The sequence below is a fragment of the Synchiropus splendidus genome, chromosome 18 (assembly GCF_027744825.2).
Source record: "Synchiropus splendidus isolate RoL2022-P1 chromosome 18, RoL_Sspl_1.0, whole genome shotgun sequence".
Lineage (NCBI taxonomy): Eukaryota > Metazoa > Chordata > Actinopteri > Syngnathiformes > Callionymidae > Synchiropus > Synchiropus splendidus.
Window position 1 is genome coordinate 1,163,690 of NC_071351.1, and position 24,261 is coordinate 1,187,950.

Sequence of the window (24,261 nt, forward strand, 5' to 3'; positions counted from 1 at the left end):
GCGGTGCGTATTACATAACATGACACAGGGGTTTGGACATTTTACGGAAACAATTTGAAATGAACCTTTTTTTTTATTGATACTTCTTCGATTATTTTCATTTATGTTTTTGAACTTGTGTTCACAATATAATTTGTCTTTTTTGATGGTTATCTCATTACACTTATATGAAATGGATTAATTCCAAAACCAGATGTACACCAGATGCATAAGAAAAGTCCAATATTTATTTATTTATTTAAAACAGAGAGAGAGAATGACAAGGCCAACGTTACCAAGGTGACCACACACACCCTCAAATCTGTTTCGGAATCATTCAGGGGTGGGAATAAAACCCCAAAACCTAGAACAAGAGCATAATAAAAGAGTAAACATCTATGAGCTATGTTCTACTTTAGTAGTGAATTTTCAACTGATCAAATATAGTGCTGGACTTATTTCAATTGTGTTTTCTGCGTGTTACAGGTCTCCATGACCCGGGTTAACCTTTATCACCAGCGAGTCAAAATGAGTGGTTCTACATGACATCATATCCATATGGTGGTGCGAACCATTGTGAGGTAGGACACACAACATCCATGCAGCTCAACACGGCGCATTATTTGTCATTCATTGTATACATACACACAACTACATGACTTAAATTACCAGTCGGTTTCATGTGCATTCCAAATAAACTGCTACTGTATACTGCAGCATCGGACTTCTTCAACAAGAGCAAACTGATCTGTATCAAAATGTACAAAACCTTCATTGATCATTGCAACAGAAAAACGTTGATAAAATGTTCTCATGCTCTTCATCCAGTCGATGAAAAACAAACAGGGAGAAGAGGGTGTCCCGCTTGCACTCGGGGTTGCGTCCAGCGTCAAACATATTTCAGGGTTTCAATGTTTCTTTGGCAGAATGGACAGTAGGGTCAGGACTTGGTCTGTATCTGCCCGTGTAGAGCTTCAGCTTGGGCCCTCAGGTTCTGGAACTCCACCTGAATGAAGTCAGTTAAGGCCTTTCTCATTTCCATCTGAAAGAACGGACAGAAAAATGTGATAAATCTAAAGCATAATTCATCTAAAATGTTAAACCGTGGATGATCACATTGTGTTAAGACAGTAATATCAAGCCCCACCTGACTCTTGTTTTCGGCTCGGAGACATTCGACAAGTTCTCTTACACTGAAGGGTTTTCCGACCAGGACAGTGATTCTCTGAAAGGCATCAAGAGTTTTAATCGGCTCATAAAATGGTCAAATCGAAGCCATTGTTTGTGCTCCTACCTTTCCAGTCAGTGGAATATATGGTGTCACATTTGGCAGAACATCATTTAAACCTGAGGCGAAACCAAAAGATTTAAGAACATGCTACTGATTTAGTCATGAGCAGGGCAAGTTAACCTCAGAAAAGATCCAAATCTCAGAAGAAAAGTCATGAAATAGTTAAGACAACAGGGACATCTGAGTTTGCTGTGCACTCACCCACATGCCACAATGGCAAGATGACTGGATTCAGTGAACACTCAGCTATCAACCGGCCCACACCTGGCACAAAAAGAGAGTTTCTGTGTGAGTGGAGGAGTCTCAACACAAGTTCGACACAGCTTCTCACCCCATTTCAACCTGATGAACTCTCCAGTCATGTTGATTTTTCCTAATCAATACAAGCAAACCATCAGTTCGGCAACCTGCACTAGTCATGGGCAGATATGAACTGACATACCTTCCGGGAAAATGTGAACCCACTCTCCTTTGTTTAATTTCTCCAAGACAAAGTCCATGCCTTTCTGATAAACACCGTCGCCTGGTCATAGGAGGTGAGCCCGGTTTGAACCTATCAGAATCATGACCCAAATACCACAGAGTTACCTCTGCAGACTGGGACACATTTCCCTCTGCTGAAGAATCTTGAGTGCAGCTCTTTGGTGAAGCAGATGTCAGAAGCTGCCGGGATCCTAAATAAACCCACGATGAATAATTACACTACATTCGCCAACTTTTTTTCCACATAAAAAAAATATATCAACCCACCATCGCATCCTTTGGTAATTCCATAACTGTCTCAGCTTCAGGACACCTTCCACAAACACAACTGTGAGTTAAACACCAGAGACAGCGCACGATGCTTCTGACCTTACCCCACAAGTGCGGGTCGTCCATACAGGACTGGTGGTTGGACAGAGTGATGAGGGGCGTGTCCGAGGGTCGCTGGTCAACCAGGTTCAACAGCACCTCATGATTGTGAACTGTCAAGCAGTTCATGTACTCTGCAGAGGCAGGTTTCAACTTTTTATAAAGAACAAACACCTCTTCAGAAGATAAACTGAAAGGGTTTTGAAAGCCATGTTTCTATTGTTTGCCAGTGAGACGAACATTTTATTGACATTTTCTCAAGGAGTGATTCAAGGTTTTTTTGGGAAACTGGTCTTTCAACTTACTGGTCCAGAAATAGGAATAGGAGCCCACCATGCCCAGGATGAGTGAGCTGGAAATCCTCCACGGCAAAGTAGGACATTTCGGAAATGGCCATCTCACCTCCAGGGGCATCACGGGTCAAGAGAGCGCCACGCACATTTACCTTGAAAAAATGTGCTTGAATAAGAGTCTCATTTTATTTGACTTTTATCATGAAAACGTTTTGAAATACAGTAGCAATGTAAGTCATGCATCACGTACCAAATAGCTTTACTCACCTTCACATTGTTTTGTATTTAACTTGACAATCTAAAGTTGCTTATTCACAAATAAAAAAAAATTTGGTGTAGGACAATATATATATATATATATGATTCTGGGGTGTTTCATTTGAATAATTATTAGTAGTAACAGGGCACCGCACAACCTGTTCATTTTTAGATGTTTTGAAAGTGAGGCTTATCGTATCTAGTCGTTGTTTTTTTCCCTTAATGAAATAAAACTTAAAGTTAAACGTACTTATTTTAATGTGTCGTTCATAGGGAATTATAATCTTCAGTTCTCGCCTCAAAACGTTACGTTAAAAAGGTTTGATCCTGTTAAAACTGAGCTCGGTGGCCAGAAACCCGAATTTCTGGACGTGTCTCAGACGTGTTGTGTTGCTCTGTGTCAACATTGTAGCAACCGCTTGCTTCCCGAAGCAGTTTAACAACTTGAATAAAATCGAAGCCAGAATATGTTGAGACATCTATAACTGACGACTGTAAACCCCAAAAAGTTGATATCCATCGAAAACTGTCGACACAAGCAACTTGATATTTAAACGATCGATGATCAATGTATAATTCCATACTAATGCTTCCAAATGTTCCCTTTTTTAAGTCTTAAAGGAAGTGTTTCGTAGAAAACATCAAAGAGCCGCAACAAAGTAGAAAATAAAAACATTACCTTTCAACAGAAGTGACCCTGACGTCATGTAGCCCGGAAGTTCAACACGCTCTCAATGAGAATGAGCTCATTAGCGCCTCTCTGTGGTGCGGAGTAGTACTACGTCGTTGGAGCTCTTGGTATTGTACAAGGAAATGTATTACGCTGTCTTATTATTGTATTTTAATTATCTTATTTTTACATTGCAATGTTTAAATTACAATTGAACTAGTGAGATATTATTTTATCATCACAGTTTTTAGACTGTCTGAAAAATTGTACCAAAGTTTATTCTGAAGTTTTATATGTTGCACATTTGACATGACAGATGAATACAACACATTAAAAATCCTTTATTAAAATACTGCACAAACACATGAGCAGAAATAGCCTTAACACAAAATTATGTTGCAAGGTATCACAAGGTATCAAGGAGTTTCAAAACTACACATTTATATATATATAATTTATAAATGCCTCCAATCGAATGTCTGATACATTAGTTCAAGTCACATCAAGTCACATACACCCTCAGTGTCCGGCCCAGGACAGCTTTTTGAGGACCACACCTCTAAAATACACTGACTAAAATACAGACGGGTAAAGGCCTGAGGTAACAAAATGAAATGGCCTTGAAAACACTCTGATTTGGGCCGACCTCGTGCATCCATGTTAAAAATGCAAGATCACGATCACAGTGACGTGGTCAGTAACTACTTCACCAACTGGGCGCGAGCCAGTCGAGTCCTTTTAATGCCACTTCAAACCCCAGGAAACAGGCCTGAAACAAGGAAAGGTAGGGCATGAACAACAGCGTGAGAGCAGAATTGGCCGTTTATCATTACCGCATTGGCAGGAAAGGCTCGCAGGAAGACAGCGTTGAATCCTTTATAAAGACCTTTGGGTCCTTCTTCACGCAGCAGCGTTCTGAGTACGTCCACTAGTCCTGTGTATTTTCCATCTGCAGCTGAAATGAATGGTGTTTTTTTATCTACACATATATAGAGTTTGGAATCATCCGTGACTCTCACCTGTCTGAAAGTTGGATTTCAGGACATCAGGTGGAAGCGCAATGGTCCAGTTCAAGATACCCGCCACGCCGCCGGCCAGCAGGATTTTAGGAGTGCTGAGCTGAGAGACGCTGCAACACATGGAACAAAAGCCTCGCACTTTGGACAACAATACGGTGCAACACTGGCACTGACCTTTGACCCTCCGGGGTTAGAACGTTTTTGAGGTATTCGTACGTCAGGAAGTAGAGACCATTAGAAGGCACATCTGAAATGCAGCAACAAGCCATCAGTAAGGCCTCCACAAACATGAGCAGGTGCACCCACCTCGGATGAGAGTAAGGACAGTCCCTTTGTAGACGCTGCGGATCCCCTGCTCCTTGTACAGTCGGACGGCACAGTCCACCGGGCCCGTGTAGCGCGACTTGGCGCTTCCTGCCTGAACCTGGAGAGCAAAACAACAACTCAGTTCATCCCTCTCACTGCACTGCAACAGTTGACGTTCCTATTACAGCAAATACAGCAAGACTCTGGGTCAGAACATGGCACTTTGATCTCCTGTGTGCTGGAGTTTGGCATCAGGGGCTGGAAGGTCCTACCTGCAGCAAGCATTTAATCCTCTCCCCAGGAGCCACGATGACTGTTGTGAAGACCCCAGCCAGGCAGCCGGACAAGAAGATTTGGCTGTGCCTGAGAGCAAATGCAATTATTTACATGTCAAATTTCAGCTGAAGAAGCAGAGGTCTGTCTGTGCTCAGCGTTAGGGGAAAATCTCAAACCTTAACTAACTCTGAGCACAGCAGGGCTTCTGTAATCTGGCAGCGTTTGTCACAACACAACCACACGGCTGATTCTAACCAGTTCAGATCAATGCACATGGAGTCAGAGTCCTGTTTTACTGGATTCACATTTCACTTTGGAAGACTGACTACCGCTTCCTTCCAGGTCCCTTTTCAACCCCAGTTGCTTTTAGAAATCCTGCGATATCTTCTGAGATGTCTGCATCTTTGTGTGCTTTTGACAAGCATCTGGGAAGCAGCTGCACCTTCAGCTCAGCAAAGGGAAAGGCAGACTGTGGAACGTACCCCAGAAAGCCTGCGACCCTCAACACTGTTCCTGCTGTTTGCCGCTCAAGGAAGGTCGTCCAAGGACAACTCTGGTGATTTCACGAAGCACTAAACATTCCTCCAGAGTGAGTGGGGGGCGCTCACCACCAGCATATGTATTTGCAACAGGTCACGGCAGAGGAGGGGGGGTAACATGAGGAGGGGAGGGGGCGGCGGCCAGCCCAGGCCAATGATCGCAGCGGGTGGAGACGTGGCAAGGCTTAAATATAGACGTCACTTTCTCGGTATTGGAAACAGGAATTAAGAAGGTGTCTTTGTCAGGACACGTGCTTGAGAAGATGGAAATGGAAAGGAGAAAATGGATGTGATTGGTGTGTGAATGAAAAGAGTGCCCACTCCTCACAGTGACACCTGGAGCAGAGTTGTGTCAAACACCACGGTCCATACTTACGTCAGAGGCTTCCCAGGATCCGACTGCTGGAGCTGTTTTCCCAGACCAAATCCAAAGAAACTGATGGCCATCATGGGAGCCACACCTGCCAGTGGAGCCCCCATCCCTTTATACAGGCCCAAGACGCCCTGGAAACACAAACCCAGCACCGTCTCACACCGCCGTGTCTGACAGCCGCCATCAGCGCTCACCTCTTTGGAGATGGTCTTGCGGAAACAGTCGTATGTGCCGGTGTAGAGGACATACTGAGCAGAGGCTTTAGGCTGAGTCTGTAGTCGGACCTGCGCACACATTTGACGGTGCTTAGCGGGACCTCGTAATAGGCTTCACACCACGTCAAGACCAGCTTCTTTCACCCTCAAGCAGGCGGGAATCCACATTCTCAGCCCTGCTATCTGCCATGTTACAGGCGTTTACAGCAGTGGTTGGGTCAGGGACAGATAAGGACTCAACTGTCAAGGTTTCCACTCAAGGTTCCCGCTCCGAATTCAAGATGCTGCCTGCCTGGTCGATGTCACTTTTCACAGAACTGAAGTGACGTTTCTAAAATGCTCAACTTGTTTTGTAGAACTGAAAACTGTGTCGGTGGTGAGTGCCGTGTTTGACACGTCCTTTGTTGACAAATCACTTGCATGTGTGCATGAATTCAAGTGCACATTTCCACCCAGGGTCTGCATCTGACTGAGACTGGGAGCAGAGCACTTGATCGGACCCCACCAAAAAGATGGCATAGTCATCAAGTAGACCTTGATGTGTTTCCCTCACCAGTGAACTGTTTTGAAGTTTAAAAAAAGGCCTTTTTCCCTGGTGAATGAAGTGTTGCCCTCTTGAATAAGATGCAGTAAACACAGTCTCTCGGCCGTGTCTCTTGGCCTGGTTGACTTTTTAAGCTGATTTATCAATAATCCCTTTATCGTCTGCAGCTCCTCTGTGTACAGGAACACGTTTGAAAATCCTTGATTTGTCTCCATTATTGGCTTTCCCAGATTTCCCTCCGCTTTTGGGGCTGTTTCAGAACATTTAAATAATTGGAATAAACGGAAATAAGCGTCACCTTGATGGTGTCCAGCGGGTGTCCGGCCAGCAGCAGGCAGGTCCCGCCGACGCCTCCGGCCATGAAGTTCTTGAGAGGAGAAACTCGTTCTTCTCCCCCCATCCTGAGCCAGCATGGTCACACTGGGCGGCCGGGCCGCGTCTGCCCGCTGCCGCCGGCCTGTCTCACGCCGCGCGGCTGGAGGTGAGACGCGCACTTGTCTGTCGCTCCTTGTCCAACTGTCCGCCCGCAGCGACGCCTGCCGACCGGAAACTCTCTCCGGAACTGTAAACATGAACTTGACGGGACGTTTCGCAACTCTGGAAGGAGACGTGTCAGCGCAGTCCTCCGTGGAAACGTGCAGTAAAACAACAGCGTGTGTGACTCACTCGCTCTTGGACAAAATGAGAAATTCCATTTGGCTCTGCACATGTTTTAATTCGCCTCCACGGTGCGGCTATACTTATGCATGTTAACCAGGAATCATGGGCTTCAATCATTTTCAATTTTAATTATGAATTCAAAGAAATTAAAAAAGAAAAAAAATCGAGCGTCTTTGATATGCGATTACGCTTTAAGACAGCAGGTGGCGCTGCTGCCAGACGCTGTCGCATTTTATAAGCGAAGAAGATGCCGCCTCCCAAGCGGGAGTTTAAGAGACAAGTCTGCTGCTGATTTGTGTTAATTCACGGTGTTCTAGGCTTCGCTTTGCGCTGCGTTCTGAAATCCTCTTGTGTAACGCGGTAGTTTGTCTGGTGTTGATGACGTGCGTGCGAGCACACGCGACTTCCTGGCCTTGAACTGGGTTCTGCTGTCGCTGACTGTCAGGGTGAAGTGAAACCACCATGTCCCAGAGCAGGAGGCCGTCGAGCAGCCACAGCGCCTCTCACAAGAGGGTAGGTCCGGCCACGCAGCACGCTTCACACACGCCTCGTTCATCGAGCCCTGTCGTCCAGGGCCGCGGCGGTGAGCTGCTGTCGCAGAGAGACGGCGACGAGGAGGAGGAGGAGGAGGCCGCCGCCCTCACGCAGCCCCACAGGACTCTGGAGAAGCTCGCACCCGCGCAAGTCGACCAGAAGGTAGCAGCCAAGTGCGTCCAGCCAGACATGGACTGCAAGGAACCCTTTCCTTTCCTGCCGTGCAGGTCGCTGAAGTGGTGCAGTATTTACTGGTAAAGGACCAGAAGAAGATCCCACTTCGCAGAGCAGGTGAGGTCCCTTGGTGGTGGTGGTGTTCCAGCGAGGCGATTCCTGTTCCGACCATCCGTTCTGTGTTGCAGACATTGTGCGGCATGTGGTGAAGGAGCACAAAAGCATCTACAATGAGATCCTGCGCAGAGCCTCGGAAACTCTGGAGAGGGTCTGTTCGACCTGTGGTGCAAGATTGTTCTGTTTTTATTGCGAGAATTTCCCCTCTTGTTTTAGGTGTTTGGATTTGAATTGGTTGAGCTTGGCCCCAAAACCCACATGTACATTATGGTGAATAAGTTGGCTGCTGTAGAGGGAGGCCCAGAACTCAGGTGATTTTTGTTCATGTGTTCAATTTTTTTGGATTTATTTGGTGTTTAATTTCGGTGTCTTTCAGTCCCGCCAACCCAAAACTCGGGCTCCTGTTCGTGATCCTGGGCTTCATCTTCATGAAAGGAGGCGTCCTCCGGGAAAGTAATGCGTTCGGTTCCCCTCATTCAAACCGGACCAGCTGTTGAGTGTTTCCACCGTTTGTTTTAGACGTGGTCTGGAAGTTCCTGAAGCGACTGCGCGTGGTTCCAGGGTGAGAACATTGATGCCTGACGTGGCATCTACCTGGTTCACTAAGGTTAAACTGCTCCCCCAGGGAGAAGCACGAAGAGTTCGGGGATGTGAAGAAGTTGGTCACAGAAGAGTTTGTTCGTCAAAAGTAGGTTCTGCCTGACCGCCCCCTCTCCTCTCTAATGTCTGATAAACTCCCTTCCGTTCAGTCTGTTTGTTGGTGTGCTCAGAGCCAGTGTCTCCCAAACCATAGCCTCTGGTTTATACCACACCGCAGAGCAAGGGGCGGGTGCAGAGGCCGGGCCACGGCAGCACGGTGGCCGGCTCCACACCCACGCCGCACATTCTTCAGTGGATAAACCGCTAACCTCGCTTCCCTCACCAGGTACCTGGAGTACACTCGCATCCCGCACACAGACCCAGTAGAGCACGAGTTCCAGTGGGGCCCACGTGCCCACCTGGAGGTGTCCAAACCCAGAATCCTGGAGTTCATGGGTGAAGTACGTGGTGTGACTCATGCGGGAAAATAACTACTTCTTCACTTTTTTTTTTTTTTTTTTTGGTCTCAGCTTTACAACCAGGACCCGAAGAGCTGGAGTCAGCGGTACAAGGAAGCTCACTCCAGTCAGGCGTGCAGCAGCAGCAGCCAGAGCTGAGAGACAGGTGCCGCCTCCACAGGTTCCTTTATTGCTCTGAATCATGTCAAAGGTCAGGACAACAAACAATTTGGCATTACGAGCTTGCTACAGTTCAGTCAAAGACATCTAAGGACGTGACGACTCCAGAGAGAGACGGACGTGAGAGGAGAAATGGCTCTGCTGGTTTTCTAGAAACTGACATGAGCATGGGGGGGGGGGACTCAAGCTACCATGTGATCAATAGGAGGTCAGTGGGTCAGGCCGACCTTGCGCTGGCACGTCTCCTGACGTGAGGCACGTGATGGTTCTGGCCTGTGGAAGGGTGTCAGGCTTCAGCGTCAACTTCATTGTTTCTCACTGGAAAGATCCGTAGCATTTTTAAAGTGTGAGGAAGGGACGTGAGGTCTGGAACAAAGACTTCATAAGGTTCTGCACCTCCATGTCCGCTGTCATCGTCATCTGATCTCTTTCCACCGAACTCGTGATGTAGACAAATGATGGCTGTGGTCTCTTTGGCCTTGTTGGGGTCTGTGTTCAGCGTCCAGTCTCCAAGGATGGAGTTTGTGTGTCCTTCATGTCTTCCAAAGCTTCAGTGATGATTTCCCACTGACTCGTCTTCTGCTCTCTCCTCCTCTAGATGTGCTCCGGTACCGTCTCCAAGGCCTCCTCGGGGTCTCGGTCCACGTCCACGTTCTGTGGAGAAGACTTCAGTTAGATGCTGCTGAGTGTTCCTGTTGTGGAAAGTTGTCTCTCGTTCACAAACGCATGATGTTCCTGTGTCAAATTAAATTAAACAGCCCAGATTACTTTGAAGTGACTTTTCGTTTCTTCTGTGCCTCACTTTGCTTGTGAAATAAACAAGCCAACCTCTGGAAAAAGTTTTTTTTTTTGACTCCATGGCAGAATTCTGACCAGAGAAGCATAAGCGGAGGCAATGCCCACATGTTTCGACTGTACTTTATTGTTGAGGTATTTCCCCAAACTTTGCTGGACAAGTGGAAGAACAGGACACGCCTTCTTTAGAGGAAACGTCTTTGTCGTACGTGCTCCGCCCCTAAACAGGCTCGGATTCAGAGAACTGAAGTTACATTCAGGTATTCATTCAAGCCGGTCCAGTAGGTGGCGCTCTGTGTGAAAGTTCTCTGCCTGCCTCCATTGAAAAGATAGATATATATAGAACTAGATACATGCTGGTCTGATGGACCCACTACCGCCTTCATGGTCGAGTGGTTAGAGCACAAGTTCCTTTTTTAAGTTTGGGGTAACCTCTTGTGACACGGGTGCAAATCCCACTGGTCGACGACCTTTGTCTTGCTCTTCACTTCAGCTTGACTCTTGGTTGATGTTGACTAGATACGGAGAAGAAGCTGTTCTGATTCTTCATTGTGAGCCAAGTGACAGGTGAAAACTAAACACATGCAAATCTAGTCCTGAAGCTTCAGCCTTCGTGGTCGAGTGGTTCGAGCACAGGATCTTTTTTTTTTTTTTTTGAAGGTGGAGCGACCTCTTGTGTCTGGGGTTCAAGCCCTGCCCTCCCTTCTTCATGTCAGTTGTGTGTTTTCACTTTGACTGCAGGTGTTTTGCCAGCAGTTCTCTGTCTTCCAGTAGCTCAGTTGGATGAGCCGCTTCGTGAGGAATGGGAGACCTGGGTTCGAATCCCTCCTCAGCTCATCATCTTTTACTAAGGCATTGAGTTGTTGAGACAGAAAACTGGACAAAATCCCGTCGTCCTCCGTGGCCATATAGCTCACTGGGATAAACGCCTGCAATGCAGGGGACTGGATGTTTCTGGTTCAAATCCCAGCGAGTCCACAACACTTTTACATTGGTTTTGTCTGAATGTGCAGCGTAAAAGTGCTCAGATGAGGAGTCACCATGTGAACGGCTGTGGTCGAGTGGTTAGAGCAGATGCTCATGTTGCGTGAAACCTCCGGTCCCTGAATAAGAGAGAGTTCAAATCCCACTCTTCCACCTATGGGAACATAAACTTGAAATGATGATGTGTTAAACAAGTTGCGTGAAGTCTCCGTTCTCAGTGTGGTGTGATGGTGTCGGCAAAAAATACAAAGATGGCGTCTGAATACAGTGAAGGCGGGGCTTGAATGGAGCAGAGGTGTGGTCAGAGCCTGAGGAGAAAAAAAAGAAGAAATCAAAAAAGTCTTTTTTATGTGTATTTTGAGCGATTTTCTTAAAAAAAATGAAATAACACCTTTTTTTTTTTCCTCTCTGTTTCACTCCACCTCAGTCCTTCTGAACTTCGCTCCGAGACTTCACGCACCCGACACCACCAACGCAACACCGGCCGACCAACCACCATCTTTCGTGTTCATGTTCCCGAGTGGGATTCGAACTCACGCACAAACGGAAGTTTTCACACTTGAGCAGGGACTTTTGCTCTAACCACTCGACCACAGCCGTTCACACTATGTCTCTTGGTCTGGACACTTTTATGTTGGCGTTTCACACTGATGTGATAAAAAGTTCCTACGCTGGGAAGTGAACCAGCAACCTGTCACATGCAACACAGGCGCACATCCCAGTGAGCTATGCAGCTACACAGGTGAAGTTTTCGTTTCTAATATTTATCCCAGTTATTTTAAGAAGTCAGCAGAAAACAGGAGTCGTATTATCCACCAGTGGGACTCGAACCAGGAACCACACCTGCATGCAACTCAGGTGCAGATCCCAGTGAGCTATACGACCACACAGGTGACATTTTCGTTTCTAATATTTATCCCAGTTATTTTAACAAGTCAGCAGAAAACAGGAGTCGTATTATCCACCAGTGGGACTCGAACCAGGAACCACACCTGCATGCAACTCAGGTGCAGATCCCAGTGAGCTATACGACCACACAGGCGACATTTTCGTTTCTAATATTTATCCCAGTTGTTTTAATAAGTCAGCAGAAAACAGGAGTCGTATTATCCACCAGTGGGACTCGAACCAGGAACCACACCTGCATGCAACTCAGGTGCAGATCCCAGTGAGCTATACGACCACACAGGTGACATTTTCGTTTCTAATATTTATCCAAGTCAGTCTAACAAGTCATTAAATGTTGAACATAGCAGTCATATTATCCACCAGACCAAGACTAGAACTTGGAGTGTTGGACTTTAAAAATCTAATTTTGCACTTTTGTGTCATCAATTATTAATAATTCACTTCAACATTTTTTTCTGTGTTTATTGATGCAAACAGAAGTAATTCCACGGCTGTCCAGTAGACGTCGCCAGAGTTTTAAGCAATTACTTTTAGTACTACCAAGAACAGATTGTGAGTCACTATTTTGGGCTGTGGTGAAACTGTTTCCATGACAACCAGGTGACAAACAAGCAGCTGGAGCTCGTTGACAGAAATGATGCGGTCGGGGGCGGCGGACTCGGCGCTCACCTCTGGTCGGTCCCGGTGTGTGTTCACAGCCTCGATGTTGAGGAAGACAGACTCCACCTTACAGCCTGAAACAGAGAGCCGATGAGCGTCTGCGTCTCAAGACTGCTGGAGTGAGTCGGGGGGGGACTGACCGTAGGCCACTGGCGTGAGCTTGAGGACGGTGTGGAGAGGACACTTCAGGTAGGGCAGCTCCACTGGCGGGTCAGAGCACGCTCCATTAGAGCCGCAGGCCACAAGTCTCTGGGCTGTGTGTCATGAGGCTCACCAGCACTCTTGTCCAGGAAGTAGGCCAGCAGGCAGCGCATGACCGCCTGGTGACAGATGACCAGCACGTTCTCCTGCCTCTCCAGCTCCATGATGACCGGCTCCAGCCGCTGCACCAGGTCCTCGTACGACTGATCCACACACACACTTGTTCAAGCAGCAGCTCAACTCCAGGCTGCCGCCACTCACCTCTCCTTTGGGGTAGCGGTAGCGATACTTGTCTTGGTCCCGCAGAGCAAACTCCTCGGGGTAGTTCTCCTGGATCTCTTCATAGGTCATGTCTTCACACACACCCTGAAACACGCCAGAGTTTTGAAGCGCTCACCTGCAGCACGTCAGTCTGCAGAGCCCTTTGTTGTGGCTGACTCACGGCATCTATTTCATTGAGAGCCTTCCACTGCTCGTACGGGACGCCTAAAGCCTCTGCCGTCTGGATGGTCCTCTTCATGTGACTGGTCCACACCTTCAGGTCGCTGATGCACTGACCCCGCATGTACGCGCCCAAGGCGCTGGCGAACTGCCGCACACGACAGACATGTCACAGAGCTGCCTGATCACTGGAAGCTCACGCACAGTTGGGTTTGCTCGTTTGGGGCTCGTAAAAGCGAAAACCATTTCGCTACAGTCCCGCTCATGTCCACAGGGCGGCGGTGTTTCACTTTATTACACAAAGAAAATGAATTTCATGCAAAGCGCCTTAATGTCACCACCTCGTGGCGAGAGCTTGTAACTGCGTGCTGAAGAGGAGTATATCACCACAGGCTGCACTTTAGCCAATATCGGTGTATGAGGTGGCAGTTGTGGGTGGATGACCATCCGGATATATATTGAAGATATTACACCTAAATTACACGTGAACCTGTAATAGAATTTGTTTTGTCGTGCTCAACGTATTCCCGCCTCATCACTTCGGTTTAGCCACATTAAAACCATGTTGGATGAAAACCACGTCAGAGGACTTGAAGAGGAGGCTCAAACCTTGGCTCCTCTCGGCGACAGCCCCGAGTCGCCGCCGATGCGTCCCACCAGGTTGAGCTCGCTCTCGCCGTGGCGGCACAGGTAGATGGACCGCGGTGTCACGTGGATGTTCATGAGGTAGTAGACGATCCTGCTCTGGATGTGGTCCTGGACCCGGTTCACCAGGTACCTGCTGCCGACGTTGAAGATCTTAATGTAGGACAGGTTCCTGCAGACAGAGAAACTCCCGAGTCAACGTTGACTCCTTCTGCTGGTGAAAAGGTCTGCTCCGACGCGGGAGAGAACAAAGAGTCACCTGTCCTTGTTGTCGTCCAGCGGCACGTAGTTCTGCTTGTAACACTCGATCCGCTTGAGAAAGTCAGCCACGGCTTCCTCTTTGTCACAGTTTACATAATCTGGACTGCTGAGCTTCACTTGCTGACACAAAGGGAGAAAACAAACTCAATATGGCAGAAGAAAAATGAACATATCGTGAAGGCAGAGTGCAAAAAAAAGACACCACGTCATGACAATGCAACCTTGAATCAAGATATTAAGGCAAACAATGCTCTTAAAAGATTTGAGAAATGTGCGTTTCAGTGTGCGGGACACTGAGCAGATGTTTGCATGTGACGCGGTCACGAGCGTCGAGGTCAAAGGTCGGCAGAGCTTCCTCACTTTGATGTTCTCGGCAATGATCTCGGGATCGTCACACACCGACTCCACGAAGAAAACCTAGATGCAGAAGTGAAGGTGAAATCTGTGGTCAGACATCCGGGCATTCTTGAAAATAAACTTGTTATGTCTGTGACTCAACCTTGTAGCCGTTTTCCTTTGCGAAGCTGAGGATGAGTTCTCTTCGCTCCGGCGTGGTGTTGGTGGCGTCGAAAACCTTCGAGAGGCCAAAGAGACAGCAGGGGGCGCTAAAGACAACTGTAGGCTGCATCTCCATTGCTAAATATGAGTGTCGCTTTCCTCCATTTAATGAGGTATTATTTTTCTAATATTACTTGCATTACTTCCAAATATATTTTATGATGGGTTCAGGGTCAAAGGTCACTCACCACCACCTGGCCCTGCTCCCTGGTGAAGTAGTCGCACACATCTTGGAGAGCAGCGATGGCGCACGCCCTGCGTGTGTGAGACACACAGACCACAAGAGAGTCACACGGAGCCGTGCGAGCCGGACAACATGGCGCTCGTACTTGCGGATCTTCAAGGCTTCGGTGTTGTCGGGGCTGAAGAACTCGAAGCTGTTGTAGGAGCGTGTGGCGTCCCGGCGGTACTGGCCCACGTTGAACACTGCCTCGAGAACAGATGTCTTGTTTTGTTTCCACTTCATTTTTCACAAGCACATTTAAAAACAATCAAAAAGCACGTGAAGAGCAAGTTATTTGTACTGAATATCTGCATAATTCCATTTTTAATACAAACACGATCATAAAAACAGACTATATATTTTCACATTGTTCAGTTACTTCTGTCAACATTAAAAAAAGAATCAGAAGGAATACTTTTTAACTGCTAATATCACGAGTTTACACAGATATTTTCAGTATTTTTGACCTTATTACTTCATAATTAAGTGTCATTTAAATAAATAATTTCAAATAAGTGTCATTTTTATTTGAATGAGTATAATGCCTCATTTATTTTGTTATATTTATGTAGAATTCAGCCTCCTTTTCTATGTAGATTTTTGCAACATCATATTTCTCCACACATTTGAGGGAGGATTTGGCGAATGGGTCCCACCAGCTGACCCACCAGTCCTCCGCCTCCTCCGAGCGACTCGGGCACATGAAAATGCTTGGGGTGAGAGAGGCCGCGTGTGGGAAGTGAAATCGGAGCCACGACTGTCAGGCGCTACCTTTGGTGGGGACGCCGATCCAGTTCAGATATCTGGTGAGCTTTTTGGAGATGTAGGTTTTCCCTCGCGCCGGCAGCCCGACCATCACGATCATCGTCGGGGAGTTGGTGAACTGCGGCACCGACGCTGGAACACAGACACAGTCAAGCTCCCACAGTGCACTGCAACAGCGGCAGCCTTCCTGATGGGCGAGGGTGAGTTTTTGCACTGGGAGCTCTGACGGTTTCTTCTAACTTTCCTGCCCAGACCTGATCGAGAGAAATGCCACTTGCTGTTGCCGTGACAGCTTCTCCACCTGAGGCCACCGGGGTGAACGGCCGCCGGGTCTCTCCAAAATGTGACTCCCTTTTGCTTTCAAGAAGCAACATGCAGAGCAGACACGGGAGGAAGCTGGAGTGTGTGCACCCGTCTACTCACAGCCTCGGCGCTTGCTTAACCTGCTGGTCATCCATGGCACCCAGGTCTTCTCCAGAGGGTGTTGGGTGAGCGTGGCTCTGCTCTTGGACATGGTCGGGCGCGAGGCAGCGTGCGGCCGGGAGGACGTCAGCTCGGAGTTTGAACTTTCTCGCACGGCACGGCATGAGGGAGGAGCGCCGGTGGTGCGTGAGTCAGTCGACCTGCTTGGCTCCTGGGCCACGGTGCCGTGAGCTGTTCTCACAATCACCAATCACAGAGCGGCCCGGTGCCCGGCGCCTGACCTTTGAACCCTCAGATAAGGTGGCGTAAACTCATCCGCGTCATCCACTAAAACCCAATGTCCTACCCTGGAATGATCGATAAACAGGTCATGTCCCTGGCCTCCTCAGGTTTTCATGACGTCACGATCGCGGAGTTCCCTTCCTTCCGTGTCTCCTCAACTCCTCTACTGCTCCCAGTCGTCCTCGGTTTAGGGGACGAAACGTTCACCGTTTTCGTTCAAGGTGAATGTTCTGGAAAGTGAGGACCAACGTGACGGACTCTGCCTCTGAAGGCGGGACTCGCGCGCAGACGCACAGGTTATCAGATCGACCCTCACCTGTGCTCTCGCAGCGGACACGCCGCACTCTCCGAACAGGACGCGCGCTCCCTTTGGACTCCATTCTCCACGTGGGTCTCTCCCAAAATAAACACTGCGCCTCGGAGGATCCGCTTCCCCCCGCTCTCAGCCGCCTGTTCCTGGTGCGGCCGCCCCCACCATCACCCCTGGCTCCCCGCCCACCGACATCTTCTATAGGTTGCTGGAGCACCAGCTGTTCCGCTGGCGTTTTCAAACGTCCACGCCGATGACACGAGCAGTCAACTTGATCGATCGATTATTGGCGCGTGCGTCCGCTCTCCGACTCTTACGTAACGAGTTGTTTGTGCAGAATACAGTGCATGATGCGTGGCCGCGGGGGCGCGAGGGGCGTGGCCTTGGAGTCTTGAGCGAGTGGAAGCTTTAAGTCGCGCTGTCTCCACGCCGTGTAGAATCTGGACCGCGTGCGTGACGTCACTCACCGTTAGTCGATTGACAGCGAGGCGACCTTTCCGCGCCCCCTGGCGGCTCGTCACAGCCTCGGGCGAGCGTGGGCGCGTTCATGCTTTCAATCCGCGGCGAAGGGACGGAGCGGCCATGAGATGGTGCGCTGGCCCCTCACTCCCCCCCACCGCCCCACTTCCTCATCGCCGTCTTCCGCGATGACGACGCCGCTCCACACTCAAAAGTGAAGAATGTCCCACATTTAAAGGGACATTTGGACGCATCTGCGGCAGGGAGCTCAAGCGCAAGTGTGACGCCAGTGATGGCGCTGGAACAAGTGACAAGTTAAAAGTGACACAATGAAAGTGTTTGGGGTTTACAACGACTTCCGGTTCATCTGGTGTCCAAATACGCGATCGGTCTGTCTATATAGCTGATGGTGACCGCTGTGCCCTGCCGGGAGCAGCAACAACCTTGTTTTTTTAATGTTGTTTTAGCAGGAAAACGGTCGTTCGTCAGCGATGATTTTCTTGTGTGCGCCTGTCCAATAAGGGTTCAGAGGAAGATGTGGGCCGTTCGCGCGCGCCACTCACAGGCTTTCAATCTAGCGTCAGTTGTGTCTTAAATTCTGTCGTATTTTAAGCAAAACTCTTCTTTCAGTAGCCTCATTCTGTGCAGGTCTGATTTCATTTTTTTCACCTAATTCTGGACGCTTAACTTTTCAAAGTCAGAATGTTGGGTGCACATCCACGACGCCGAGGAACAGAGCACTGAATCATGAACACTTTATTACAAAACTGGAGTCAGAAAAATCAGAGCAACACACACTACAGCAGACATGAAAGGAGCTGGTCTTCAGAGGAGATTTGACAGGGAGCAACCGAGACTGGAGGACAGAAAAGAACCAAACCAAAACATCTGAAAGGCATTTGTAAAGGCGATTGTCCAACCTGTGCGAGGCCACTGGTCTGATCCCAGAGTAGCAGCTTCATCTACAGTATCACAAGTTCAAGTAGGAGCAGTGTGGAAGACCAAAGCCAAAGGTCATTACATGCTTTATTAAATAGCAGACCTCCCTGTTTGGAAAATGACTAAGATACAAGATCAGCGACCACAATGGTTCATGAGTGATCCTCAAAAACCCTGAGGTCTGATTTAAAGCGACTCATGCTACAGCGAGTGGAAAAACATGCTGGAGTCCAGAGAAGACTTTGATCTCCAACACTGCATATGAAGGTGTGACAACAACAACTGCATATTTACTCATAAAACAAAGATAGAACCTGACACATTTGGTGTCAAGGAAGGCATCAACTCACCGCGGAGCACAGTAAACGGAGGCACATCTGCTTCAGTGAGGCCCTCACTAGATCAGCAGCTCACGTGCCGAGTACCATCCTAGCTTGAGTTTTAAAGGTTTGGTTGGAAAGGTCATTACACTCAGCACAACGTGACAGATTTTAACAGATGATCAGTGAGTTCAGATCACGCCATCCTCCCACAGAGCAGTCGACAGATCAGAGTTACTGTCCCAAGCATCATTCAGTTAACTTTATTATCCGATGACAATTAAAATATGATATATGTAACAGAACAAACATTTGCCTAAAACAGCAGACAGAGACAATAAAAGATTACAGGAAGAGAAAAAAATAATAATCTAAGGCCATTCATGAATGTATTCTGACAGGTTTCAGTGACAGGAGGTTGGGTTCATTTCAAGTGAACATTCACATGCAGTGACTCAAAAGCCTGGTCGGACTGTGGACGATGGGATTGTGAACCAACTGATCAGCCAGGCTGAGCTCACAGTGTTTGAATGGTCAGGGATGTTTGTAACATCCATCTTCATCGCATCAGACGTGGGGGTGTGAAGGTACATGAAGACACACGCAGGGATCACAAGCAAAAACAAAAGGCTCCTGTCGGTTGGCTGCAGCTCAAAATGTGCTGTCAAACACTAATAAACATTCCACCAATCAAAACGGCACACTCCGGCAAGCTAATGTCCACACCTGGACCACAAGGTGACCATTAGCCCCCGAGACAAAGTAAGCGCATTATGGGTATAAAAACGGCGGGGGTGAATAAAAGAGGCCAAAAATGACTGTCGCTGATGGGGGTGACAGTCAAGAAGGTTCTTCAATATACGACTTCAGATCAATTTTACACAACCACACACACACATGAAGAGAACACTGCTGTGTCACACACACTTTCACCCCAAACAGACCCCCACTCAACTGGATCTGGTCTTGAGGAGGGGGAGGAGGTGGGGTGCGCGCGGCCTTGGCACCTTTACAGGAAGAAGAGGCAGTGAACATGTTGATCCGACGGAAGCTGCAGCCGTTTGGGTTCTGGGATCGTCTCATGTACAGGTGAGGACTGATGAAAGAGGAAATGCCCCGACACACACGCATACATACTGAGGCCATGTTGGATCAGGGAAGGGCGGAGCTTCGGAGAGACAGACAGGCTCTGAAAATGCAGTCTCAGCGAAGTCCCTTGCAGTCTTCAGTATTAAAAGGTCTCCTCCTCCTCATTGGTTGGCAACACAAAACCCTCCTGAATGGAGAGAGAAACACAGACTGACGTTTTCAGCAGCTTCATAGTGAGTGAAGAACACACCCAAGTCTACCACAACACCTTTAGAGGAGTTTGTTTTGAAATGAAAGTTTTTTTAAAACCCTCAAATGCAGCAACATATTTGAATAAGGCAAAATAATAAACACACCGGCCAGGTGAGGGGTTCAAACATCCTGACCCGCATGACAAAGACCAAGCAGGTGTGTTCACGTAACCTCCTCTCCCCATGAAGTTTACATCTTCAGCTGTACAAAATAGGGATGCTCCGAGCGATCGGGTCACCCATCACGCTGAAATCGGCCACTCACAGCAACTGATCAGCAGGCGCTCTGATGCTTCCTCCATAAAGCAGCAGTCTGCTGTGGAGCTTCTTTCAATCTGTCATGTAAAGTTAGCATCCTGCAGCACATGTGCTGCGCAGGGAAGCACCTTCAAATTAAACGCACCATTTAAAGCGCCAGCACTTGACAGAGCACAGAGTTTTCCGGGCTCATGGATGTGAGACTGCAGCTCAGCTGAAAGTTCATGGTTTCACATCATGTACAGAGAAGGTCTCATCATTTTGATCACAAATTCATTGTCAATCCCTGTGATTACTGGCAGTCTGGCTGATCGGTATCTGTGATCGCCAGCAAAAACCCGGATCGGAGCATCGCTAGCACAAAAACGCGACTTACGTCTGTGGCGTAGAGGACTTCCACGATCCTCTGGATGGTGGGGTCTTCCTCTCCTTCCCTCTCCTGGCAAATCAGCTCAATGTTCCGCAGCTTGCCGAAATAGAAGTCCCTCTCCTTCTCCATGTCCTCAACTGCTGATTTGAGGATCTCCAGCTGCAAGGGGCGAGACCGAAGTAGCTGTGACACAGGGCCCACCTCTTGACAGCGGAGAGCTTCATGAAGTCCTCACCTTGTTCACCAGCTCCTCCCTCTCGTCGTCTGTGGTCCCTGCTGCCTTCCGAGCACTGACCGCAGCGATCTTGGGGGCTACCTTGGCCACCGGGGGGCGCTGCGGAGCTAAAACAGGCATGTACATGAGACTAGCTGCTGGCAGAGTTGCCCTGACTCAGGAATATTCACCTTGATTGAGGATCTTCTTGGGCGGCTTGTTGAGGGCGGACATGGCAGCGGGAGCAGGGGACGTGGTGTCCTGACCCTGCCGTGCTGCCACAGGGTCATACTCACCCCCATTGTAGTTGGCATCAAAGAACTTCTTGAACCACTGGACGAACTCAAAGTTGTCTTGGAACTTTCCCTTCACCAGCTTGTCCACTGGGATGACCTGGAAGAGGATGGTATTTGAGCAACATCTTAAGAGCTGACGTTGCACAACTGTCTGTGAATCACCGGGACGAGGAAACCAGAATGCTAGTCTTATGACGCTGCCTCTGAGCTGAGGTGTCACACACACACGACAGGCCACATTAACAAGCGCAAATAGTCAATATTAACCAAGCCGTCTTCAACTGTTGACAGCCATCACATGAGGATGAAGTAGTTCTACGCCAAACTGCACTAACTGGAGTCCCAGTGAATCAGGTCAGTGCTCTCTTGCTGCAGCATTTCATTCAACAATTTAAACTTTCACCCTGAAGCAGAGAGGATTCCATTACCATGTGACTGTCCAAGCACCATTTATGCCATCAGCTAGTCTCAATACAAAGGCAGATTGTAAAGAAGGACCCAAGTTACTCTGTTTTTAAATTCAGCAAGTTGCATATGGCATACCTTATCGACTCCCATCTTCTTGAAGGACACTTGCAGGAGCTTGAAATTGTGGATATATTCATGCTCTAGTTTGGCACCAAATTTGACTTTTTTCAAAGGCAGAGAATTGAGAAACAGCATGTCCATAAACTGGCAGTAGACAGAGCCTGTAGGAAAAATAAACAGCAGAATCATGGTGAAAATCTGGTTAGAGAGACTGAAGTAGATGAACCGTTCCTGACAGCATGAGCTCATTTCTATTGAGAAGGAAAATCCTTCAAATTACCTGCCATTATCGTCAGGAGGCTTTTTCTAACATTTACCTGCCTCTTCTTGTCCCTTGTTGTCCAAGGGTGCGGCTGCAACTTCAGCTTTGATGTCACAAACTAACCTACAACTCTCTTGTTACTGCACCCAGAAAGACACCAGGAATAAAGGGTGCTCTCTACCTAGGAGGATTTCCAAAAGCTCTGAATGACACAGGAAAGCAATACAGACAGACATCAGTCCGCACCCAAGACTTCTATCCTAGTGAGATAAATTTGGGGGGAATAAAACATTAAAAAAAACATTATAAAGGACAGGTAGAAGGATCAATTAAATCTGGGCCACACACCAGATGAGCTTCTATTCAATTCATGAGGATGTGGTTCACAATTGTGTAACACTAGATTACAGTGCGGATTCGTAGTAGCGTACTATTCAAAAATACATAATCTGACACTGAGAGTGCAATCGAAACAAAACCTGTAGCACAGTTTATAAACCGTGTGGTGTTCCTCACCTGTGCACAACATTTCTATCTTGGTGAGGTTCAACTGGAGAGAATCATTGATCCAAACTAGCATGTCATGACGGCTCAGATTGTCACTGGTCACCGATGTAGAGAAGACGTTCACAGCCATGGCGGGTCACCTGCCAAACACAATGGGGGAGTGTTCCAGATTACAAGTGAAAAACTTATTTATTGTGTCAATAAGGAAACTGGTTCCAGGTTTGAGAAGGACAACCTTTGGAATCAAGTGTTCATGATAACAGTCCAGTCGATCTGACCCGATTGTGACAAGCAATACATGGAAACCAAGATGGTTTTAAAATGGTGTTGACATGTTTTGTTTATTGAGATAAGACACTACAGGTCGTCTACTTGGTTACATTTCTTTAATCATGACACAGGTACAGAGGCCAACCTGGGGATTCATGAAGGGCATGGGAAGCCAATAAAACATGCCTTTTAAATGCAAAACTATATAGAGAATGGTCAGTTGAAGTCACACCACGTGACACCTTGGGTGGAGGAACACGGATGATATCAGCGTTACACATTACCGAGCTATGCTTCAATTGGTGAGTCCGAAACCAGCAAAAGGTCCGGTGATGTTAATGCCGTTTCGTTAAACGAATACATCAAGTCCTCTCACCGTATGAGAACTAATGATCAAAAGTGGACCCGAATGGAGGTGGTTGAAGACAAGTCTACAGCTTTGCATCCTCCTGACAGGGCTGGTGTGCAACAGACATCGACAAGGACCCAGCACAAATAGATACGACTTCTCCACGGCACATAATGTCACCTGCTAGCCTTCACTTGGGTCGCCCATGATACTGCAGAGGTTTAGGCCGGGGCTTTCGTCAGTTGCGCTTCAAACCGCATAGTTCGGAGAGAAATTCCCGTAGTCTGACGCCCAAAGTCCGATTACGGCCAGACAACTGAGGTAACAACTGGGTTGTCTGGGGCGCCAAGTAACTGTGTCTCCACCTGTTTGTTTACAATGAGTTCCTCCGGTAATGGCGCCGACTTCCCACAATGCAAAGCGGCGTGACGCAACTTCATTCTATAGACTGCCGTAACCCGTAAAGCAATTTAATAAGGGATTTAAAATGCAAGTCTCGCAAAATCCATGTCGTGATGTCAATCAAGATTCGACGCAAGAAATAGGAGATATCTGCGTTGAGAAAATGTATGGTCAAACTCGTCGCCACGCTCGAGGCCCTTTTAGACTTGTCAAGCTAATGTTAGCACCGGCTGGCCCCTGGAAAAGACTTCGTTGATCCTACTGTTCAACTAGACACATAACACCGAAGGCAACAGCAACATTGCATGTGGCGAATGCGCAGTGTGACGTGAGTGACAGAGGTACAGCGGCTTCAATCGACTCCCACTGAACGTAACCGGCGGCTAAAGGAAGCCGGTGATAGCCACACAAATGCACCACTTCCGCGTCCTGTGGGCCTACATGAGCGTTCAGCGGAGAGCTTGGCCACAGAATGACCTGTCTAAAGTACCTTTAGCAGAGACAACGGCTACGTCAGCTGCGCTCCATGTCTCCGCATCTGAAGCAGCGCCCAAGTTGTGCACCAGAATGAAGCTAAGCTAACGCCTCAGCCGTCCCTGCTGAGGAGACCGCTCCACACCCGGGGCCGTGTCGGGCCGCCACACCTACCTGGAGTCGAGTCGCAGTCTAATCTTCGACGACTGAGAGAGCTGTGACATAAAAGGGAGTAGGCACTTCTGCTTTCGTGAGTCTCGTCGACAGTTCACGCTTCTTTCCCGACAGCGGAAGAACTGATTTTATGACGTCGTTAGCCGGGAAACGCCTAGCGTGATGATGCTATCACGTAAGATGTGTGACGTTCAAGGGCCATCGGAAAATTGTGGCCAGCTCCCGGGGGCGGACGACTCACGGCTATTGTGGACGCCTGAATAAAACACGCTGTGTAATGTTGTATGGTCAATTATTTGTGAAATAACACAGCAAAAATAATAAA

The 24,261-nt window shown here is 48.1% G+C and overlaps 5 protein-coding genes across 12 annotated transcripts; 1 reads left to right on the forward strand and 4 right to left on the reverse strand.

Annotated features, from left to right (window-relative positions):
• Positions 1-214: 214 nt before the first annotated feature.
• tafazzin (tafazzin, phospholipid-lysophospholipid transacylase) lies at positions 215-3,381 on the reverse strand. Of its 2 annotated transcripts, none has more exons than XM_053848450.1 (11): positions 3,353-3,381; positions 2,456-2,567; positions 2,128-2,256; positions 2,021-2,066; positions 1,859-1,944; positions 1,713-1,793; positions 1,602-1,643; positions 1,472-1,534; positions 1,274-1,326; positions 1,127-1,204; positions 215-1,021 (listed from the first exon to the last, which is right to left on the reverse strand). In XM_053848450.1, the coding sequence occupies exons 2-11, from the start codon at positions 2,517-2,519 to the stop codon at positions 920-922; spliced, it is 744 nt and encodes a 247-aa protein (XP_053704425.1). In that variant the 5' UTR covers positions 2,520-2,567; positions 3,353-3,381; the 3' UTR covers positions 215-919. The 2 variants fall into 2 exon arrangements, with proteins under 2 accessions (XP_053704425.1, XP_053704424.1); XM_053848449.1 differs by lacking the exon at positions 3,353-3,381 and adding an exon at positions 2,683-3,346 and having other exon boundaries at positions 2,428-2,567.
• A 291-nt stretch (positions 3,382-3,672) lies between these two features.
• On the reverse strand, positions 3,673-7,263 carry si:dkey-150i13.2 (mitochondrial carnitine/acylcarnitine carrier protein). 2 transcript variants are annotated; one of them, XM_053848446.1, is made up of 9 exons: positions 6,914-7,259; positions 6,051-6,140; positions 5,860-5,987; positions 4,941-5,031; positions 4,669-4,786; positions 4,537-4,609; positions 4,363-4,472; positions 4,177-4,298; positions 3,673-4,112 (listed from the first exon to the last, which is right to left on the reverse strand). In XM_053848446.1, the coding sequence occupies exons 1-9, from the start codon at positions 7,013-7,015 to the stop codon at positions 4,050-4,052; spliced, it is 897 nt and encodes a 298-aa protein (XP_053704421.1). In that variant the 5' UTR covers positions 7,016-7,259; the 3' UTR covers positions 3,673-4,049. The 2 variants fall into 2 exon arrangements, with proteins under 2 accessions (XP_053704421.1, XP_053704420.1); XM_053848445.1 differs by having other exon boundaries at positions 5,860-6,140; positions 6,914-7,263.
• Positions 7,264-7,492: 229 nt separating this feature from the next.
• ndnl2 (necdin-like 2) lies at positions 7,493-10,108 on the forward strand. 2 transcript variants are annotated; one of them, XM_053848447.1, is made up of 10 exons: positions 7,493-7,971; positions 8,037-8,100; positions 8,172-8,251; positions 8,317-8,411; positions 8,477-8,553; positions 8,620-8,662; positions 8,726-8,788; positions 9,026-9,140; positions 9,210-9,303; positions 9,916-10,108. In XM_053848447.1, exons 1-9 carry the CDS (start codon positions 7,738-7,740, stop codon positions 9,294-9,296), a joined length of 858 nt encoding a protein of 285 aa, XP_053704422.1. In that variant the 5' UTR covers positions 7,493-7,737; the 3' UTR covers positions 9,297-9,303; positions 9,916-10,108. The 2 variants fall into 2 exon arrangements, with proteins under 2 accessions (XP_053704422.1, XP_053704423.1); XM_053848448.1 differs by lacking the exons at positions 9,210-9,303; positions 9,916-10,108 and having other exon boundaries at positions 7,494-7,788; positions 7,849-7,971; positions 9,026-9,197.
• On the reverse strand, positions 9,305-17,405 carry si:dkey-96f10.1 (6-phosphofructo-2-kinase/fructose-2,6-bisphosphatase). Of its 5 annotated transcripts, XM_053848440.1 has the most exons (16): positions 16,781-16,899; positions 16,183-16,694; positions 15,766-15,891; positions 15,101-15,197; positions 14,960-15,026; positions 14,713-14,787; positions 14,574-14,630; positions 14,212-14,333; positions 13,917-14,124; positions 13,309-13,455; positions 13,128-13,232; positions 12,940-13,069; positions 12,806-12,868; positions 12,675-12,739; positions 11,153-11,404; positions 9,305-9,971 (listed from the first exon to the last, which is right to left on the reverse strand). In XM_053848440.1, exons 2-16 carry the CDS (start codon positions 16,271-16,273, stop codon positions 9,912-9,914), a joined length of 1,665 nt encoding a protein of 554 aa, XP_053704415.1. In that variant the 5' UTR covers positions 16,274-16,694; positions 16,781-16,899; the 3' UTR covers positions 9,305-9,911. The 5 variants fall into 5 exon arrangements, with proteins under 5 accessions (XP_053704415.1, XP_053704416.1, XP_053704417.1 ...); XM_053848441.1 differs by lacking the exons at positions 16,183-16,694; positions 16,781-16,899 and adding an exon at positions 17,242-17,405; XM_053848442.1 differs by lacking the exon at positions 16,183-16,694 and having other exon boundaries at positions 16,781-16,918.
• Positions 17,406-18,333: 928 nt separating this feature from the next.
• Positions 18,334-24,106, reverse strand: LOC128750090 (microtubule-associated protein RP/EB family member 1-like). The gene is made up of 7 exons (XM_053850275.1): positions 23,937-24,106; positions 22,277-22,407; positions 21,514-21,659; positions 20,866-21,067; positions 20,696-20,802; positions 20,467-20,619; positions 18,334-19,768 (listed from the first exon to the last, which is right to left on the reverse strand). The coding sequence occupies exons 2-7, from the start codon at positions 22,395-22,397 to the stop codon at positions 19,724-19,726; spliced, it is 774 nt and encodes a 257-aa protein (XP_053706250.1). The 5' UTR covers positions 22,398-22,407; positions 23,937-24,106; the 3' UTR covers positions 18,334-19,723.
• Positions 24,107-24,261: the final 155 nt, after the last annotated feature.